The sequence below is a fragment of the Arctopsyche grandis genome, chromosome 2 (assembly GCF_051622035.1).
Source record: "Arctopsyche grandis isolate Sample6627 chromosome 2, ASM5162203v2, whole genome shotgun sequence".
In the NCBI taxonomy this organism is placed as follows: domain Eukaryota; kingdom Metazoa; phylum Arthropoda; class Insecta; order Trichoptera; family Hydropsychidae; genus Arctopsyche; species Arctopsyche grandis.
Window position 1 is genome coordinate 1356891 of NC_135356.1, and position 22542 is coordinate 1379432.

General features: G+C 33.6%; 1 protein-coding gene and 1 long non-coding RNA gene across 2 annotated transcripts in view; both read right to left on the minus strand.

Moving 5' to 3' along the window:
* Window positions 1-22542, minus strand: part of LOC143922996 (uncharacterized) — a 66302-nt gene that overhangs the window by 15644 nt on the left and 28116 nt on the right. The gene's annotated exons all lie outside the window — the stretch shown is intronic.
* Window positions 2575-19193, minus strand: LOC143922780 (intraflagellar transport protein 122 homolog). The gene is made up of 19 exons (XM_077446111.1): window positions 19074-19193; window positions 18647-18877; window positions 18366-18582; window positions 16552-16702; window positions 15045-15199; window positions 14775-14972; window positions 12880-13146; window positions 12268-12432; window positions 11066-11304; window positions 10846-10999; window positions 9792-10095; window positions 9137-9288; window positions 8861-9057; window positions 8663-8771; window positions 7338-7416; window positions 6170-6217; window positions 5921-6123; window positions 2793-2951; window positions 2575-2712 (listed from the first exon to the last, which is right to left on the minus strand). The coding sequence occupies exons 1-19, from the start codon at window positions 19133-19135 to the stop codon at window positions 2575-2577; spliced, it is 3228 nt and encodes a 1075-aa protein (XP_077302237.1). The 5' UTR covers window positions 19136-19193.

Below are 22542 nucleotides of genomic sequence, written 5' to 3' on the forward strand. Positions count from 1 at the left end.
CTACACGGCAGAAAATACTAACAACCAATTCAAGCGTAATGATAATGTATTTTATGTACTTCAAATGCCGACTATTCCCACCAATCACTACTGATTTAGGAACTTATGTATGTTGTAAACAGTTTTATTCACACACGAGTAAAAAAGACCATGGTTTTACCTTCGAAGTGTACAAAATAATTTTCTCATCCATCGATATTGGCATGTGCGGAAGTACACGAGATATTGATCTGTGTGTAATAATGAATGTGGTCTTCGTCCTAAATGGTTTGGAAATATAATACATACCTACTTTAGACGATGCTAACATTTGTTTTGCTTCAATGTGTAAAATAAATATAGTGCCATCTATAATTAATAAAAAAGCTACGATTTTGGATATATTTTTTTTAATTTCGCTATTAATTTAAGCAAATTATTATATTTGCAATTGTTTCAATAGACTTATCAAACAGCTTTTAAAAAAAATACATATTCAAATTGTCAAATTTAAATCTTGATTTATAAATATTTTTGTAAAATTCAAGAGATGTCAGTCATCATAAAATAATACCTATATGATTTTAGAATTTCCGTGTAGATCAGCGGCTTCCAAGCTTTATGCTACTACGCCTCCCTAAAAAAAAAATTTTTTCCGCGCCTCCCTACCTTTTATTTTTTAATATATATTATAATATAGACACGTTTTAAATAATAAACCTTTATTTAAAAAAAAATACTGAACACTACAATAGACAGAATAATAAAAAGGTTTTGCTATAACATAAATTTATACGAACACGTATATTTATTATTATATTAAATTACTAATTAAACTACATCTATCACATCAAAATTAAATGCGAATGATGTTGTTGTTTTTTGGCACAAAGTTTATCAAATCTTGGGGGCAATATGGAGAGTGCCACTCGTAACTCCTTTTCGGTAGAAACACTTGCATTGCTTTGCAATACAAAGATTCATACTCTCCACTAAGATTCATCCAAAATTTAATTATGGTTTCATTTTGAAACTTTTGTTTTAGTGAGCTATCGCATGATAATTCTATCAATTTTTCTTTTTCGATAGTTGTCAGTTCGAATTCGCCTTCTTCATTGTAGTTAAATGGATTCTGTATACACAAAAACTTTGAGAAATCAAGGTCTTTGAAATAATTGGAAAAATGCAGCACTAAACCATCCAAGTGGTAAGTAAAAAGATTTTTACTTGTTTCAATATTGGCTGTGGCCCAGAAATCTTTGGAAAGTGAAAACATATCCAAATCATTCTTTTGTAAATTTGATTTCCATAACTTCAACTTTTTAATGAAAGCTTTTACTTTGTCTTTTTGAACAAGTGGATGTATTTGTGATCCCTGCATTGATTTATTTAAACACCTCAATTTTCCAAAAATTTCAACCAAATAGGCAAGTTTAACAATTTAATTATCGAGAGGTTTTCTTCGAGAAAGGTTGCTAATTAAATGTGTATATAAAAATGAAAATAAACATTCATGCATTGAATTTTTACTGTTAAGCTACGATATGAAGTTTTATTTATTTGTAGATATTATGGTATGAAAATTATTTTTTTATTAAAAAGTTTTGGCGCCTCCCCTGGCAATAGTCCGCGCCTCCCGTGGGAGGCGCGCCTCCCAGTTTGGAAACCGCTGGTGTAGATGGATATCACAAAAATTTTAAATAAAACAACTTTATGAAAATAAATTTATAATGTAATTCAACACACAATAATTACATGGAATAATTACAAATTTTCCAAAAATGTGCCACTCAATTTTTTATTATATATTTTAATAAATGTAAATATAATACAAATACCACTTAGTCTATTTTTTTTTCTTTTAAAAATATGGAAAAAAACATAAAAATATGAATGAGATGTTGAAAATCTATTGAAGAAAAAAATTACTGTTAGTGGTGACTTCTTCTTCGATTCAACGGTTTGGAACAGCTCTTCAGCGCTCATATCAGTCCACGACAACTTCTTCCTTCCAATCCATTTTCTACCTTCTATTTTTCCCATGATAATCAAACGGAAAAATTCGTATTTTGAACCCTGTATCATGCGTCCGAGGTACTCCATCTGTCTCCACTTGATGACAGAAACAAGTTTCCTGCCTCTCCGTATCATGCTGAGGACAGCTTCATTTGTGACTTTTTTGGTCCATGGGATCTTCAGCATACGCCTGTTGACCCACATCTCAAAAGCTTCGATACGGCTGATCATTCTGGTCTTCAGAGTCCTCGTTTTGCATCCAGATAGCAGCACTCTTTGCGAATCTCAAACGCGTACGAAGATTGTGATGCTTGTTTATTGTTGATGAACACTGTTCTAGCCATCTCGATGTGGATTCTTAAGTTTTCATCTGGGTCAAGCTCTTAATTTAACCAAGTTCTCAGGTATTTAAATATTTTAACTCTTTCTAACACCTCTAGATACAACGTTTAGATCACCGGTGTCTGTTTGCATTTTGTCAACTACATAGCATAAATTTCGTCTTCTTTATATTTATGTGCAGACCTCTTCGATTGCTTTCTTGATTAACAGTATATCTTTCTTCCATTCCAAAAATTTTCATTCAAGAGAGAATGACGAAGATGAAATAATGGATTTTAACGGTTCAGTGCCATTCCCGTCAATCAGTTCACTACGACAAAATGAGCAGAGTGCTTTAGAAATCAGCTGCGATTCCAAATCATCCACGTAAAATAGCTGAAACAAAAACAAACCGACGTTGTTGTTTTATGGTATACTCGTACATATTTAAGTCCCCATTCAATATTGATATAAACCTTGTAACAATGAGGGCAATACTGTATGTGTAAGTCGGGCATAACGTTGCGAAAAAATAACGTTTCCAATGGTTTTGGACGATTGATGACTATCACAGATAATGGCTGTAATATTTTCAAATCTTCTCGGTTGCACACAACTTTACCATTCTTATCATCCTATAAAAAAACATTGAAAATATGAATTAATTGACCTCACTTATACATATATGTTATAATTATGTACTATTTATTTATTTTTATTTTATTTTATTTTATTAATTGAAAAATCAACAGACAGGATGTACAGAGATAGGTATAAAAAACACAAAAAGTAAATAAATAATATATGTAACACCCGAGTCCAATAATAGATTTTTACAAAAATGAAAAAGATAAATATAAGGAAAACAAATTAAAAAGTAAAGAATAAAGGCATGACAAAATATGTAGTACATTGCATAATTAAACTATAGTATTAAAATATTTGGAAAAGGTTATAAGATAGAATATAAGAAGAAATTGAAATTTACAAATATAAAAAACAAATGAAAAAGGTAAATACAAAATAAACAAATGAAATGGAAAGGAATGAAAGCTATAATATGATTAAATAGCACATTACATAACTAAACTAAAGTATAAAAATAATGGAAATATTGGAAAAATAGAATAGAAGAAAAAATGAATCAATCGGTCAAGATTCTCTTGATGTTAGACCTGAATTGATGTAGGGAAATACCAAACAGATCAACCTCATTCAGCTCTCCGTTAAACATACGATAAACGCGCTGCAGATAAAAATATTTTTGGGAATTAGTATTGAAAGGATCAAGTGAAAAGAGTGTAACGCGTCTAGGGTATCGAACTGGGATTCTGAAATTAACCTTATTCAGTAAATCAGAACAATCAAGGAAACCATTTATGAGCTTAAAGAAGAATATAGCATCAGAATGTCGTCGCCTGACAGAAAGATTGTTAAAAGAAAGGATTTTTAAAATGTCGGAAACAGTAGAATGGGTATAGGTAGGAAAAAGGTAGCGTAAGGATTTAATAAATTTAAGTTGAACATTCTCAATACAATTAATATGGGATAAATAAAAAGGTGACCAGATAATTGAGGCAAATTCAAGGTGAGACCTTACAAAGGAAAAATAAAGTAATTTTAGTACATAAGGATCATTAAAGGGTTTTGTTGAGCGGAGTAGGAATCCAAGAGATTTAAATGCTTTGTTGGTAATAAAAGAAATATGTTCAGAGAAATCTAGTTTATTATTGAGTATTACACCAAGATCCTTAATAGAAGATGACGTGTTAAGGATTGAATGATTTAATTGATATTGATTAGTAATAATTGACTTATTTCTAGTGAAATTTAAAATAGAGCATTTTTCTAGATTAATAAAAAGATCATTATTTAAACAATATATAGAGAATCTATCTAGATCTTCTTGTATCTTATGACAATCGTCTATGGTGTATATAGGTTTGTAAATTTTTAAATCATCAGCGTAAAGAAGTATAAAGGAATGTTTGAAGATGTATGAGATATCATTAATATAGAGTAAAAAGAATAAGGGACCTAAATGCGACCCTTGTGGGACACCGGAAGGAATATGTCTAAGTGATGATCTAAAACCATTGAGAATTATGATTTGGTGACGATTTAGTATATACGAAGAGATCCAACGAAATAAATTTCCTCGGATTCCAAGGGACCAAAGTTTATTGAGTAAAAGGTTGTGATTGATTTTATCAAAAGCTTTAGAGAAATCCGTATAAACGACGTCTATTTGGATTCGTTTGTCCATATAAGATGTGAGAGTACTAGTGAAATTAAGCAGGTTAGTCTCTACCGATCTCCCCTTAAAAAAACCATGTTGTTCAGGTATAATGTAGTTTTTGAAATTGGAGAAAAGGAAATTATAGATAATTTTTTCAAAGATTTTACTAATGACAGATAGTTTAGATATAGGACGGTAATTCTCAATAAGATTCTTATCACCTTTTTTAAAAATAGGGGTGATGTAAGATAATTTCCAATAGTCAGGAAATTTACCGTTCGACATAGAAAGATTGAAAAGGATTGTTATGGGAAGAGATAATGGGACAGCACATTTAACAAGGAAAAAAGAAGGCAAACCATCACAACCCGCACCAAGATTAACATTGAGAGAGTTGATGTGACTGAGTACAGTAGATAAGTCAAAATGAAAAGTAGATAAGTTACAAGAAGAAGTATCTGTATTAGAGATAGAAAGGTTAATGGTAGAATCACGATTGAAAGTGGAGTCAAAATAGTCAGCAAAAATGGTACAGATTTCAGAACCATGTGAAGCCGACTTATTTCCATAATACATTACGGAAGGATATGAAGAGGAGGTATTTTTTTTTGAATTTATATATGACCAAAATGATTTGGGATTAGTTTTAATATTATTTTGAATAAGAGAAATATAATTTCTAAAGCAGATTAAAGAATATTTTTTAATTCGAGCTCTTAATAGTGAAAAACTTTGATAATCTAAGGGATTTGAATAAATTTTAAATTTTTTATGGAATTTGTTTTTTTCTTTTATTATTTTAATAAGAGACGATGTAAACCAAGGGGGATATTTGGTACGCTTAGATTTAAGAGTAAAAGGGACGTGGCATTCAATAATATTTTGTAAGGTATCGTAAAATTTTTTACAAGCTAAATCAATATTTAAATTGGACAAAAGTGAATTCCAATTGATATCGCTTAAAATTGGAATAATTGTAGCATAGTCAGCTTTTCTAAAGAGGAAAGTTTTATTATAATTATAATTCAAGGGTGAAGATTTGTTGTAAATTATTGACATGCAAAAGGATAAATGATGAGAATCTTCATGGATTAGCGTAGAGTCAGCACGAGAAATATATAAGGGGAAACTACTAATAGCTAGGTCAAGAATACGATTATTAGTATTTGACAAATAATTGTATTGATAAAGTTTATTATAAGATAAGAATTGAGTAAAGGAAAGGGAAGAAAAATTAATACAATTGGAAGGAAATAGATGCAGATTTGAGTCGTATTTTGTCCAATCAATAGTGGGAAGATCAATACTATATTTACTTTTCATTTGAAATGCTAATCGTTGAGATACTATTAAATATTTACTTACTTCAAACGATTTGTTTGAGAACACGTCTTTGAGATTAGACAAATTCTCTATTCGCAATATCTGAGAATTTTCTTGGTCGTTTGGCCGAGCTTCGAGAGAAGACACATCAGATTCTATCAACTGTAAAGCCTCCTCCACGGTTATGTCGTCCTCTATAGTGAATGCGACCAACGGTAATATTTCTAAAACATTAATAACCACTTCTATACCAAATGAAAAAATGAAAAATTTCACATAACATCAACTAACCGAATGTAAGAAACGAATGGTACAAATTATGTCCGCAGTAGTTGCAAACTGTTGAAAGTGGTGTGAAATGATGTTATGGAGGATGAACGAATGAGACGACTGGCATGTTAATGCACGTGTTTATTATATGACAGCTGAAGACAGAGTGAGTAGTAGCTCTCCGAACCCAGCCGAGTTGGTTCCCACTCGCAGGAAGGCAACCAAACTCGACCATGTCGTATAAGCGAGCCGCCACATCACTCCCCCCCCAGCATCAGCGATACCAAAATTACAAAGAAACAAATTTTACCAAAAGAAAAAAATTATTGTTACACAAAGAGAAAAAATTATTACGTGGGGAGAAAAAAATTGTTGACGTGGGTCATCCGCTGTGTACATAGGTGTACCGCCCTGAATGGTCGGTAGATTCGAGGGCGGTGACGTCGCGAGCAGGACGGTGGCTGGTCCGATGGTCGCGCGATGCGATGCTGCGGCGGCGCCGCTCTTCCGAGGCTGATGTCGGTTGGTGGGGCGGCGGGGGCGGCAGGGGCATCGATGTGGTTGATGATACTCCGAGCTGGACTGTGAGTCGTTGTGGCTCGTGGAGGTGTTGTAGCGCTACCGCCCGTCTCGGCGTGACGACGCTCGTGGGGACGGACGGGGCCTTGATGATGATGATGATGATGATGGTGCTGAGGTGGTGTATGTCTTGTGGTGCTGGATGACCGTTCTATGTGTAGTGGATCGCGCATGACTCCACATCCAGCTGTCAAGATCGTCGTCTCATTCGCTCCCCCATTTTTGTAAGCACCTGTCATCGACGTTGTGGCTGGACGTCGGTAGGTAGGTAGGTAGATAGGTAGCCGTGTCTGCTCGTTTATTGTCACCCGCGGGCCGCGACGCGTGTTGATGGCGATGGGGGCGCGGCGGGTAGCTTCCCCGCCTGGCTCGGCGAGGCAGGGATGAGCGGCATGTTGAAATTGATCGAGGCTGCGTGGCTCGATGTCGGGGGTCACCAGTATGGAGGATGAACGAATGAGACGACTGGCATGTTAATGCACGTGTTTATTATATGACAGCTGAAGACAGAGTGAGTAGTAGCTCTCCGAACCCAGCCGAGTTGGTTCCCACTCGCAGGAAGGCAACCAAATTCGACCATGTCGTATAAGCGAGCCGCCACAATGTGAACATCTGTAGCACAACGGCGTAACCTCGTTACTATCGTTCAATCCAGCTCGTGAGAGCAATGTCAAAACTTCTACATTTTCCTGCAATCAAATAAATATCACAGATGGTTACTGATTTCTGAAAAGGATGGTATCAAGAAATCAATCTACATATGTAGAGAAATTAGCAACAAAAATAATGAATATTTAGAGGAAGAGTATTTTCAAAAGCTAATTTTGTGATCTTTCGGATCTTCACCAGAGCGGAGACCAATCAATCTTTACTAAGTTTAACCCATTGAATTCGAATATGATGATGATTTTTGTTCCTTTCTTCCCGTTTAAAAGATATGAGCGTTTAAAATATGCGCAATTTTTACAGATTTTTGAGTTTTACCGTCTTTAACTCAAAATCATTGTGGGTCACACTAGTAAAGATTGAATAATCTCCGCTTCGTTCATTTTTTTGTTGCTCAATATTATCTAAGATTTTCTTTTAAAACATTTTAGTTCAAAAGAAATACTAGAGCAACATATGTATGTAGAAGAAAAGCAGCTCATGAAGCAGACAACAAATGATTTTTTGAAAATAACACTTGTCTGATATATAATATTTTTTATGTTGGGTTTGCGAAACACTATTAACCCTTTCAATGCTGACCAACGCTGATCAGCGTTTTGCCGACAAGTCCTTGGGCCTGAAGAATGCCAATGTGCTTTGTACATTTTGCATGCATAAAATAAACAAGAATAATACCTGTTAAGCCTTTCCCGGTAGCATTAAAAATCAGTCGTGTAATCCGTGCAATTGCTTTGTCTACGTTTATAAACACTCATTTACACCGGAATTTCTGAATTTATAACCATAGCAGAATTACCCGATGGAAATCCCTAATTGATGAGTATTTCAGATTTTGCCTTGGTCTCTAGTTGCACATGGGAACAATCAGATTGGACCGAATAGGTGATTATTGGAAGAAGCATCACGTATTTAATATACCGGTATTATCCCAATACATGTCACGCAATCGATTTTTATTCATTTTAAAAGCATTCAATTTTAACAACAATTAAGAAGATCGAACTAGTTTTGGAAAAATACATTCACTAATAAACTTCTTTTGTTTATTATATTTTGTTGCAAGATATATTAGAGAGTCTAAACACACCTTTACAAAACTTGAAATCCCCGGCGGTAGTTATCTAGAGTTTGTTTGGATTAACTTCAATTTTATACCTGATTTCTAAATAATTCTAATTGGAAATGTGGGCGAAGTTTGTAGCGTGGCGGGCTTTCAACAGAAATGACTTCAGCATTCAAAGGGTTAAACCGTTTTAATTTATTCACCTGTATCTTAAATGGTACTTTCAAGTTCTGAATTTTGTCCAGCATCTGACGAGCCAGTTTGTTTGCGCCTAGTAATCTGCCTTGTTTTGCTAAACACAAATATACCGAACTGAAAACCGTCAAGGCGCAATATCTTACATGATTTTCAAAAATGAAATAATGCTAAAAATAAACTCTACATAAGATTGAAAAGGATACAATAAAGAAATGCCTTTCGGCGGATGAACATTGTTTTCGACGAGCGAAAGAACAATTTTAGCCGCGTTGAACAACGTTTCCGGTTGGCAAACTGAAAACACTTCGTGTATAGACTGATGCACAATATGAAAAGTAAAGTAAATTGTTGCATATTTTTCATTCTCATTATACGATTCTATCCAATTCTGTTGTTGACTGTAATTGAATAGAAGAAAAATGTTAATTTCAACTGTCGATAACAATAATTTCAAAGCTTTTCGAATTAACCCACTCAATATCGTCCACAGTTTGGGAGATTTCTAAGGATTGTGATGCAAGCAACCAATGCAAGTAAGCAGCGTCGTTGAAACGTTCTTCGGCGATGGCATTTTGTATAAGAACTCCCAAAACTCTAGCGGCTGATTCCGTCTGACCGCCCATGTGGTATGCTGAAAATATCACATCGATAACACAAAATAAGAAACTATTATAGAATAAATACAACTCAAATGAAGAACATTTAGAAATTCTCGATTATGTTCAATATAACCAGCAGAATAGACTAGTGGTTAGCATATAATGCTTTGAACAGAGTGGTCATGGGTTCAAATCCGAGTTTGCCAATTTATCTGATTTTTATTGAAACGGTTCCAATAAATTGGCAACCTTACCAATTTTCTCGTAAAATCTCGAGTTTTAAGCAATCTCGAATTTCACTGAATTGTATAAAATGCTGCAAATTTACAAATTTGACCATAAATGGATGTTAATTGATATGTATTTACATACTTTGTATAGTACTTGTATCAAGTGTACCTACAATGTGTCTGGCCAGGAAGGCGCATTTGGGGTTACCTGCTAGGCCTTCCTGGTATGAATTAATAAAAAATAAATATCAAGGTACAAATTTAAATGTCTAGTAGTACATAAATTCATGTAACCATGTACGAACCTTTATGAGCTTCGATAAAATGATTGTCCCTAGCCATTTGTTGTGCATATGGTATATAAACCTCTTCCTTGTATTCCGGATTCTGTTTGACCAATTGAAACGCTTGTAGGAATCTCGTACAGATATGAAGAAGACAAACTTGAGCCTTGTGGAACAGTCTAAGATCCGTGTACATTGTGAGGGCTCGGTGTGATTGGCCGTTGGATCGGTATAGCCGTGCAGCGTCGATAAACTTTCCTCGGTATGCATAAACTTCAGCTACCGAGAGAGCTTTGGATGCATTATCGCCTTGATTTAACATTTCCTAGAATAATAATAGTACAAATTAAAACCGAGCTTTTTATTATGCTTTCAATTGTATTCAATTAGGGTTGCCAAGTGTCATGGACAAAAAAAAAGAACATTTAACAAAAAAATGTTTAGTTATAATTGTGCAGGTTATTATTTAAGTGAAATAGTACCAAAAATGCCATTATTTTACAAGGTAATCGTAATATTCCACCAGTACAAGAAAGATTATATCTATAAGGCTAAGAATCATAATGTATATGAAAGAATCATAATTTCACAATAATTTTTAAAACAAATTTACACAAAAGTCCAAATATCTCAAAGGAAATATTATGTTACTTCCACTTTCATAATAACAGGAACATACATACATATGTAGTTAGGAACTTGAAAAGTGCGCTTAAAAATGAATTGTTGAATTTAATCATCTTCATTCTCACTCTCAATTTCATCACCTCTGTTATTATCCATACACTGTATTTATCCATACACTGCTAATTTGGTGCAAAAGTTTCTTAGTTTCTTATAATATAGTACGGACTGTGTGAAATTATTGTCAAAATTGAAAAAGAGGACATTATGGGTGTAATATAAAAAAATATAGAGAACAAAAGAATTGTGTTACAAAAGACAATTCTTAAAAAAAGACCTGTTGGCAACTCTACATATATTCAATGTCTCTTACTTATTTTTGTAATTGACCTGTTAGGCCTAAATAAAATAAAATAACAATAAGTATATGTAAGTATTACAACAATCAAACCTCTAACACATCGACCAATTCGAGAAATAAAACATTCTCGATCCGTTGAAACGCCTTTTTGGCCACGCTCAACGACAATTCTTCCAAAGCCGCAAAACCCAAACTCTCCCAATCGGAATTCGGAACGCCCAGACAGCCAATGTTGTACGCCTCACTAAAAAAATGAACAAATTTTAAAACGCGAACGATTTCGACTGACAACGAAAGACACCGTCCATACTTGAACATGTGATTTTGTATGTACTGATGCATCGCATGAGATAGAGGCACGTTTATCGATTGCATGGCATTGGCCTGCAGACAGAACACGTGGCCTTTCTGAAATCCGACAACTGATCCGATCACCGGCTGCGAAGACTCAGGAAAGGGGACCAGCTTGATCGAAAGCATGCCGCCGCCGGAGAAACACAGCAAATCCTCATACGTCGCATGCCAAGACACCGAGGAAGCATTTTCCGCCTGTTTAACAAACTTTCATTATACAAAACATCACTCACAATTATTGGAAAAAAATTCATACAAATGTGCACAACGCCTCGAACATTAACCTTTCCAAACTTCAAATAATACAAAATAAATCCCTAAAAACAATTTATAATACGCCCATATATACTAACTAAATAATATTCCGTTTGTTACAGACATTAACAACAAACTAACCAGTACAACAAAATGTCTATACCCTTCAGGTATAACACACAGATTACCTAAACACAATCTGCTTTAAGTCATCGACTTTAGAGAGTCTTTAATTAAAATTATGTATTAGATGTATTATGAGCATTTTATTTTTAAATGCTTTTTATTATTACTAAATTGTGTTCACAATACATCTTATATCTATTTTAATATCTACTGATCATTTTCTATTTTACAATTTTAAATTAATTTTGTTAGTAATCATAGTATTATGTTATTAATATGTACAGCGTAATAGGAAAAAAAGAGCTCAAAAACCTATTTACAATCCTCCAATTACATATACATATAGCCAGCAGTATGGTCGGTGGTTGCGTTTATGTTTAGCACCGAGAGGTTACCGGGTTCGATCCCGTGCTAATCTTTAATACTGCTGACTGTCAGACTTCGATATTTGTGACTCCAAGTCGATCGTTTCTTATCAGAGTTTGCCAATTTATCTGATTTCATTGTTGAAACAATTCCTCCATCAAATTGGCAAAAATCGTCGTACCAACTATGTCACAAATATCTGAATTTGATTTATGTACAATATTGTGATTAATTAACTGTTAATTTTGTGTTCTTCAGCCTCTCGAAATACAGCGATTTATGTAATAAAAATGGTGCAATGTTTGTAATTAATTGTCTAGGAAGGCGCATTGGGGTCTACCTGTTATGCCTTCCTCGTATATATGTATGTATCTATGTAAAATAAATAAATAAATATACAATGAGACTTACGGTGAAAAGAAGTTGCTGCGTAGCTATCATATAAACATGACAACAACAGCTTTCGTCCACGATTGCTATCATCGATTTAGAAGAGCTCAAGTCGAAGCACCTGATCGCTGATTCAATAGTCACCAACACTTCCATGGAAGCTTCATCCAGGTCGACTTTCCATATCTATAAATACAAGATAAATAGTTGAAAACTTTAAAATCAATAAAATATTATAATGGACTTCCATTCAATCAACAATTTGATACAATTAAGTCAACCTGTTAAGTATTAAATAACATTCTCAATAAACGTACAAATGTACAGATATTATGTACCAAAGACAAAAAATCATCAAATTCAATTTTTGTATGTTAAAAAACGATCAAGTTGCGATTCGAGTACTGCAAGCATTTTTTGCTATGTGTTACGAATGAAGAATTCGATACAATGTGCTAAATATGGATATAGAAAATGATCTCAATTGCCGTTACGAGTCATTCCGGTTAATTGAAAACTGCCAAGCGATGCATTTCTTCGGTAAAAATAACGCTGACCCACGTTAGTACAAGTTTATACACATTGCTCTGAAAATACATACGTATATAACAAATAGATATGTAAATTGCGGACCTCTCCATTGGCGAGTCCCAACAATAGTGCTTCTTTATTTTGAACCGTAGTAACTTTCACGTATCTTATCGAAGCGGGCACATTCCACGATGCCAGATTCTTGCCTCCGATCATCAACAGCTTGGCGTCTTGGCACAGCAGAAGAGCACTGCTTGTCGCCACCAGCAACGAACATTCGGCTTTCTGGGGTATCTTCTCCTTGACGCGATACAGCATACCGTCAGTATCGCTCTGCTCATATATGACTATACGCTCGGGCAGTTGTACCTGTATGTATAATAATTTTCTTAAATCACAATGACTCAAATCATATCTTTAGAGCACATGTTTTAAATATTAAAATCAATCGAAAGATTGAAATTTGTAGTTGTCACAAAAAAACGTGACGTCATTTAAAAAAAATACCGTTGTATTGTGTATATGTTACAATTGAGGTGTATCTTCCAGTTGTAATATATTTCGACTACATACAATAATAACATCACAGCTGTCAAAACTCAACTGTTATATTACAACTAGGGATCCCAAATCTAAATATTCGAATACTTTTTATACGAACTTATTTTTTTTTTTAATTTCAATCTACAGCACATTTAGTTCTATTTTATGTTCCAGATAATGATTCTCTTAAAATTTTATCTTAATAATATCTTGAACTTCTTAAAACTACTATTCGATATTCGAATATTTGGGATCCCTAATTACAACTGGCGCACATTGTTGAAAGTGTATTTGCGCTTGCACATAGAGATATAATTTACTAGTTGAATTGTATTCGTATATGAATGACCTAAAACGCCAGTTGGAATATATTACAACTGAAAATACACTTCCGACTGTAACATATATGTATGTACATGTTATATCACATCACCATTGTGCTCTAAGGCAGTGCTATTTGCTCAAACTATTTCAGTTGGCGGACCAGTATATATTTTTCAGTAATTCTCACGGACCAACATCATATTTTTAAATAAAAAGGTTATATATGTATATGAGTGAAAATTTGTTCGTATAACAAATAAAAATAGTATGAAATATAAGTAGTAAAATTTATTTTATTCACTTCAAAGTACAATATGTATATATCATATACATATGTATGTACTTAGATAAAAATGAAAAAAAAAAAACTAATGAGACATGAGCTTGTTTGTTATTAGACAACTTATCCAGTCGTGGTTTTATCGAAGACAATTCCACACATAATGGATCATGAATATTCACACTATTAAGATGTTTTGTCTTAATTAAACTCATGGTTGAGAAACCAGTCTCGCAAAGGTAAAAGAGTTTTCAGTGCATGGTATTAAAGATCTGGGAAGATTTGTGCTTTCAATTTGATTCAAAAGTACAATATGTATATATCATATACATATGTATGTACTTAGATAAAAATGAAAAAAAAAAAACTAATGAGACATGAGCTTGTTTGTTATTAGACAACTTATCCAGTCGTGGTTTTATCGAAGACAATTCCACACATAATGGATCATGAATATTCACACTATTAAGATGTTTTGTCTTAATTAAACTCATGGTTGAGAAACCAGTCTCGCAAAGGTAAAAGAGTTTTCAGTGCATGGTATTAAAGATCTGGGAAGATTTGTGCTTTCAATTTGATTCAAAAGGACGCAAGTGAAGTTGTGGTTTCAAAACACTTTTTTAATTCTTCAATTATTTTATCTTCTAAATTAACCAATATATCACTCCATGGCAAAAATGGATGAGATGATGCAACGTTATCCATAAGCTATTGTTTTAATTTGTTATTTACTTGTTTGCCGACGGACGGTAATGGGCCGCGGACCATAGTTTGAGTAGCACTGCTCTAAGGACACTATACATATTTAAGTCTGATATTGAAGTTGAGGCTTGCTAAAATAGAAACTCACGGCTAAACGATGTTTATAAATAGCTATCTTCTGCACCTTGTCGTGGCACTTGATTTTGACTTTGGTGCCCGACGTCAGGTGGTGAATTATGACGTCGGTTAAATTCTCCCGGTATGCATACTTCTCGTGGTACAAGCCGTGTACTTTATTGAAGACGATTTGATAGCACCATAGTGTGCCGTCCAAGCATCCCAGAGCCTGTCGGATGACAAATTGTTAAGGGCAACCAACTTTTTGAAATAAATCTGTCAAGTTAGTCTGTGGACTCACTATAGTGTTGGTGTTGTCGCAGTGCTCTATGGACCAGACCCATTGTTGGGAATTTTTCAGTACAGGAACGCCTTCAAGGGTGGTGATGATCCAACCTTTTACGCCACACACTAAAATCAACTCGCCCAGTCTATTCAAACACACCGGCATCAAACCTGAAAATCAAATCAATTCACATTAAAATAAATAGTTAATTATAGCCAGCGTTGCTCGGGCAGGTGAAAGTTGTAAAAAAAGTATACAAATTCAGCTTTATATTAAGTATAAAAATACGATCAATAAATAATTCGCCGAGCAAAAGCTGCTTAATTCGCATTATACATACATACATACATGTCTGTATTTATTTATTTATTGAAAAAAATCAACAGACAACAAATGTAGAAATGCATAAAAATAAAGAATAAATGTAACAAAATAAAATAACATCTGGGCCCAATTATAATTTTTTACAAATTACATAAAATGGTACATAGAGACAAACAAATGAAAAAAAACTAAAACATGACTAAATAGAACAGTACATAACTAAACATGAAGTGATGTAATATTGGATAAAGATTACATATGTATATAATAGAAATAGAGAATGAATCAACCAATCAAGACTCTCCTGATGGCAGTCCTGATTTGATGCAAGGAAATACCGAATAGATCAACATCATTCAGCTCCCCGTTAAACATACGATAAACACGCTGTAGATAGGAATATTTTAGGGAATTGGTTCTGAAAGTATCAAGTGAAAAGAGTGTCTAGAATACCTAACTGGGATCCTGAAATCAACCTTACTCCGGACATCGGGACAATCAAGGAAACCATTTAGGAGTATAAAAAGGAACGTAGCATCAGAGAGTCGTCGTCTGATAGAAAGACTGTTAAAAGTATGGGCGTAGATAGGAAAACGGTAGCGTAAGGATTTGATAAATTTTAGTTGAACTTTTTCAATACAATTAAAATGGGATATATAAAAAGGTGAACAAGATAATTGAGCCAAATTCAAGGTGAGACCTTACAAGGGAAAAATAAAGTAAATTAAGTACATGAGGATCATCAATGGGTTTAGTTGAGCGGAGTAGGAATCCAAGAGATTTATATGCTTTATTAGTAATGAAGGAAATATGTTCAAAGTAATCGAGTTTATTATTAAAAATAACACCAAGATCCTTAATAGGATGTATTTAGAATTGAATGGTTTAAATGGTAATGATAAGTGACATTAGATTTTTTTCTGGTAAAATTTTCAAAATAGAACATTTTTCAGGATTTAGAAAACGGTCACTATTTAAACAATATATAGCAAATCTATCCAAATCTTTTTGCAGTTTATAACAATCGTCTATAGTGTAAATAGGTTTATAAATTTTTGTGTCATCAGCATAAAGAAGTATGGAAGAGTTTTTAAAGATGTATGTATGTAAATAGTGTCGCTTCAATTACAAGTAATCATACAAAAATTATTCAAACAGTAATGAAACGAGTGCAATTATAACACATAACGCAAATTACCAATAGGACGATCCTTCATAACTTGCTGACCGGACGCGTTGTAAAACGAAAGCGTCTCCGACCAATCTCCGACCAGAAGAGCACTCTCCGTCCAAAGCACCGACCACACGGGACAACCCTCTCGACTAATTTTCAACCTCTCTTCACAATTCTGAAACACACAAACAAACACTTGTTCATATTTAAATTATCTCGGAAACCATTCAACGATCCTATCACTATCAAACTGCAAAGTCTGATCAAAGCAAACTGTCTGTATTTACATAATTGGTGAGTAGCTGAATAACTTAAATTAGTCAACAAGTTATACATATTATTATTTGCTCGGTAATTCCGTATCGCTTCTATGGATGCAAGTATGTATGTGTATATTTATATTCATATACACATAACTGCTGATATTTATGCTTCTAGATATCTACACGTCTATCACTACGTACTCATCAATTGCCAATTCTATTTACGTTTTACAATTTATCTTATTTTTATTACATTGCTATATTTTATTCTGTGTACTTTCCATGTTCCTTATTTCCATGTGCTTTATTTTCCTACTCTTTTCTTATTTTAAATGTTTGAGCTTTTCTTTTTTTTACCTAAATGTGAAAATTATTAATGGTTTACTTAACATAATTATATTTTTTTTACTATCAATCTATGTAACTTAATAAACTGTAAATTTTCCAAATAAATAAATAAATAAATTATTAGCCACCGATTTAACATAGTAATCTATTTAATTGTCAGAAATATTCTAGCCGAAAATAGCAGTTTATTAGCATAGTGCACTCACTAGCAGAGCTATTGCATACCAGTAGAGAGGTCAAGTCGACGGTTATTAAAAAAACACAGAACGACCATCTCCTATTAGAATTTTCCAATTTTTCTATCTTAATTGTTGTGACGAATGCAATAAGTTGTTATCTTCTTCCTCAGTTTCTCGCAAATTCGAATTATATTCGAATCTTACAAATGCTACCTACATACATACATACATACATAATGTTACAGTTTCGATTCCCACTACAGCCCCGCTGCTGGCCAGACCTTGGTGTGTGACTTGAGGTCCATCGTTTCTTATCAGAGTTTGCCAATTTTTCTGATTTTCATTGAAACGGTTCATGTAAAATTAGCATCTCCTTTCCTATCTCTCTTGCTAATCTCAAGTTATTCAGCGTCTTAAAATTCGACAATTTGATTATAAAATGCTGCAAAAATTTCTCCATAGATGTCACTGTGGATGTTTATATGAATTCGCATTGTATAAAATGCTTATATATTGTATTTAAAGTACAATCGTAGCAAACCATATGTGTCACTTTGGGGTAATTCCTGTCATGGCACATATGTATGTAATAAAATAAGTAAAGCATTCGCTGTGTTTTTACTGAATTTCAAATATTATATAACTACTGGCCACTTATGTACATAACTTATAAAATTAAAGCAATATTACCGTAACCTCAAAGCGAAATTGAGATAAGTTCACAGTTTGGTCAAATTTGATCATTAATGCAGTTTTCTTCCCATTTTCATATTCTTTTTAGGCATTATTGGCAACTTTTCAAAATAGCATCACATTTTTTACAATACAACAGACAAAAAGTTTTAGTTTTAATTACAAATTACATATGAATTCAATTCAAAATCACACGTTAAAATTCCAAACAGCTCAAATTGAAATACATACAGTTAATTGTAGTACAATTGTAAAGAATTATCATTTTTACATTCAGTCCCCTTGATTTATTTCAATCTTTAAAATGGTGCCCTGATTAACCGTATCTTGTAGACATACATGTGTACATATATACCTTATCCCTTATTGAAACAAAGCCGTTAGACAAGCCTACGGCCAACAATTGCCCGTCCAACGACCACGAGCAACATGTGATTCTCCGGGACCCGTTGACACGGTGTTTCTGTACAGCCTTAACTTCATTAGACCAAAACGCAATGTCGGAGACGGCACACGAGGTCAACTGGTGAGTTATTGGATTGTAGGCCAAACACTGCAGCGGTTCGTTGTGTCTGAAAAGATAACATATTATGTCATTTGATTCGCACTACTCAAATCATGTACACAAATACGTACGAATATTTAAGCACTCCTTCAAGTTTCGACGTCCAGATTATGACTATCTTGTCGGCGCCCCCCGATGCAAACTTTCGACCGTCCTTAGCATAAGCTACGCAGTACACAGTGTCCTTGTGGCCTCTCAGCAGCCTGATCAAGGAGCCGTCTTGAGGATCGTATACCATGACCCGCTCACTAGCCGCCACTATCATCTGGGTACCATCGGGACTATAGCACAGACTCTGCACGCTGAAAACAATAAATAAAGGTGCATACTATTTATGTATATGCAATCAATACAAGTATTAAAACTAGGCTGTACTTTCGATCGATATGGAGTATGTTGACATTTTTGACATTTCGTCATACACTCCAAGGCTAGCCTGCCATTTTAAATAATTAGTACAAAGCTTATTAATCAAGATATGAGCATTGTGAGTATTACCAAGAGTATTCAGTCTTTTCCGCCTCGTGAATCTTGTTAATCCACTTGGGAACTGTACGCATTTTTATTATTTTGAGCCTGATGATATTGTACGAAGCGAGCTTGTGTGTTGTCTGAGTTGTCACTGCCGTTGCTATTGGTTACAAACTCGACTCTCTGCTCGGCACCTCTTTTGAGGAGTTTACAATAATAAAGCTTTTAGAAACTAACAATTTTGTATATATTGTATATATTTCTTCGAACAAATCGAGTTGAGTTGAACAAATAGTGCTAAAACTCATCTTCTTTGAGTGCTATGTCCTCCAAAAGGTTGGCTACCACATATGTATCATACATTTTTAAGTTAAATCCCAATGCGCCTTCCTGGCCAATTAATTAAAAACATCGGTATACAATTTTTAGAATAATTTCAACAAAGCATCATAGAGACACCTATGGATAAATTTTGACAAATTTTTGATAAACTTACATTTTCGGAGCATTTTTTTTTTATATAAATCGTCAAATTTCGAGATACTTAGAAACTCGAAATTTACGAGACACTTATGGACAAATTTGCAGGATTTTTATACGAATCAGTGAAAATCGCGAGAAATGGGTAAAGGTTGCCAATTTGTTGCATATATCCTAACCACTAGTCCAAGCTGCTGGTTAATTTGGTTTAGTTCAACCGCATTAAAAATTAATGGGCTGAAATTGAATGTACGGAAATATTATTATATTTTACTACTATGAGCACCGAGTTGTTACCGGTGGCTTAGTCTTTTACCAGCAGTTGAAAGATTGGTAGTTTCGACTCAATTAAATCCTACTTTCCCTCCCAAAAATCGATCTCTACTGGACTGTTTTTTTCTTTCAGATATCTGGGGTTCGTTATGAACACTTGCTCGATTTTTCAGCCTGCTTTAACCTTTTGAATACTGACCAACGCCAATCGGCGTTTTGCCAACAATCCCATGAGCCTGGAATACACCGATAGTCGTTGTTTTTTGAGTATGTAAAAAATAAACAAGAATACTACCCGATAAGCCTTTCCAGGTAGCATTGAAAAAAATGCATTGAATATGGGTCGTGTAATCCGTGTCAATGTTTATAAAGACTGGTTTACACCAGAATTGCTGAATTTATAATTATAGTAGAATTTCTCGTTGGAAATCCCTAGCTGCTGAGTATTTTAGATTGTGGCATGGTATTTAGATTGTGGCATGGTATTTAGATTGTGGCATGGTATTTAGATTGTGGCATGGTATTTAGATTGTGAGCATGACATTTTAAGAACGATGAAGATCGAACTAGTTTTTGAGAAATACATAATTAATAGACTTCTTTTGTTTATTTTATATTGTTGCAAGATATATGTACATATTAGAGAGTCTAAACACACCTTTACAAAACTCGGAATCCTCATTGGTAGTTATCTAGGGCCTCATACTTTTTTAAATAATGCAATAATAATTATGACTGTTGGTTGTATCAAAAAGTTATTTTCTTTGAATTTTTAATAGATTTTTATTTATCATAAAATATACTCACAATAAATTTATTCTACATATATGTATGTATGTATGTATATAATAGTTATTAATCTAACGATTATTATCTATTTACAAGGTTTTTATTATTCGCTTTCGTTTTGATGATAGTAATAAAATTAATAATAGGAGATCATTCTAGTTTGACATGCATATGTACCAGTGGTTCTCATGTGCAGCCATCAACGCTTCATAAAGTAATATTTCACAATTTTATTTGTTATTTTTTGCATATTATGTAGTTCGATTAAAACAACTTCTGAATTCAAATTCAAAACGTTAATTTATAGTGTCTTCAATCTTTATCTGGAACTTGCTATATGCTTGCATTAATTTATGTACAATATTCTATTATTGTACATAAATTTATTTTTTTGTAGTTGTTTATAATTCGAACTATGTATGTAATCCATGTCAAAAATTTATAAATAATTTTACAAATAAAGTAGTGAAATATTACTCTATATAGCGTTGGTGGCCGCACATGAGAACCACTGATCTAGTCACATATCTGCACTCAGATTGACTGAAATTTGATACAAAAACATTTTTTCGGGTTTCAAAGTATTTTTGCACACTCCACTTCTCCGGAAGTTTTTCCTAAGTCTGCAAATCGTACGACTCGTTGATCAATGCAAAACTCCTTAATGGAAGATCAGTTGATGTAGTATTTTTGTAAATAAACACTCCAGAGATGATTTCACGAGTACCGAAGCAAAGCATCCAAGACAGTCAAGTCAGAACAAAATTATTGTCGATTATATCGCAAACTCCTTCATCTGGAAAACACATTTATAAATTTTGTTAAAAATGTTTTTAATGTATTATTATGGTTAGGGTTGCCACCTTAGACCCAAGTCTCACCCGGTGATAGTGACAAAAAAAATATGTATTTATATTTATGTACATATACCTTATTCGCTCAGTAATGCATTTTTGTACACAAGATATCGCCAAACATTTCATACAAAAGACATGAGCTACATACCTGTCACATGGAGACATAACCTTGAAACCCGAAGCCCGGAGACTTCGGTGGCAACCCTAATTGTGGTTTACTTATGCATGTAAAACATTAATACTCTACCTATCCGTGCTAGAGTAATCCGCTCGCCGCAGTGCTGAATACCAAACTTCCGTTAGCACAAGACTTCGGCCCCGTCCACTGTCGGTGGGAGCAGGTAAATTGGTCGAATGCAATACACCTAAATCAATTCACCTAATGCAATTCCACTAATGACGCTTTTACCGAAAATCTATTGACCTAATGGTAAATTCACCTAATATCTTTATACCGAAGGACACATTCACCTAATTTCGAGTTTCAAACCAGCAGTAGCCGAGTTTCAAACCAATAGTAGTAAATTTTATTATTTAGTAATTTTTCGACGCGATATCAATAGATGGCGTAGTAACATAGACAGATAAATGTTATAACATTTCTTTGCAAATAGCCCTTAAACTCTATATACACCATATTGCGCCCGACAGAAGATTTAAAAAGGATTTCCCACTTAATGGCGAGTGAACTAAATTAAGGACATTGAAAAAATTAATTGCTTTTGTAGCTTTGTATTATCTTTTGCTATATATACTATACTATATTATATAGCAAACATTGTACATATTTACAATAAAATTTATGATAAAACAAAGTAATAAAAAGGAATCAAAAAAGATATACAGATTTTTTTTATTGTACATATATTAAAATTGGCTTTCCAATCATCAATATTAAAAGAAGGTGAGAAGAAAACGCATGTATAATAGACAGACTAGTACAATTTCTACGATTGATACAATTTCCATAATAAATAATTAATAATTTTAAATATACGTAATAAATATAAATTATGATGAATACATAACAAATATAAATCAGTTAGTAATTTATACGTAGATTGCAAAACACAATGAAATATAAACAATAATAACAA

What these genes read in the sequence shown, in the direction of transcription:
- LOC143922780 (XM_077446111.1), bottom strand. Translation starts at nt 19,135, where the DNA reads ATGCGTACAGTTCCCAAGTGGATTAACAAGATTCACGAGGCGGAAAAG. An exon ending in GCGACAACACCAACACTATA is followed by an intron (nt 14,973 to 15,044) that starts GTGAGTCCACAG and finishes GTCATCCGACAG; the next exon opens with GCTCTGGGATGCTTGGACGG. An exon ending in ATACAAAATCACATGTTCAA is followed by an intron (nt 11,000 to 11,065) that starts GTATGGACGGTG and finishes TCATTTTTTTAG; the next exon opens with TGAGGCGTACAACATTGGCT.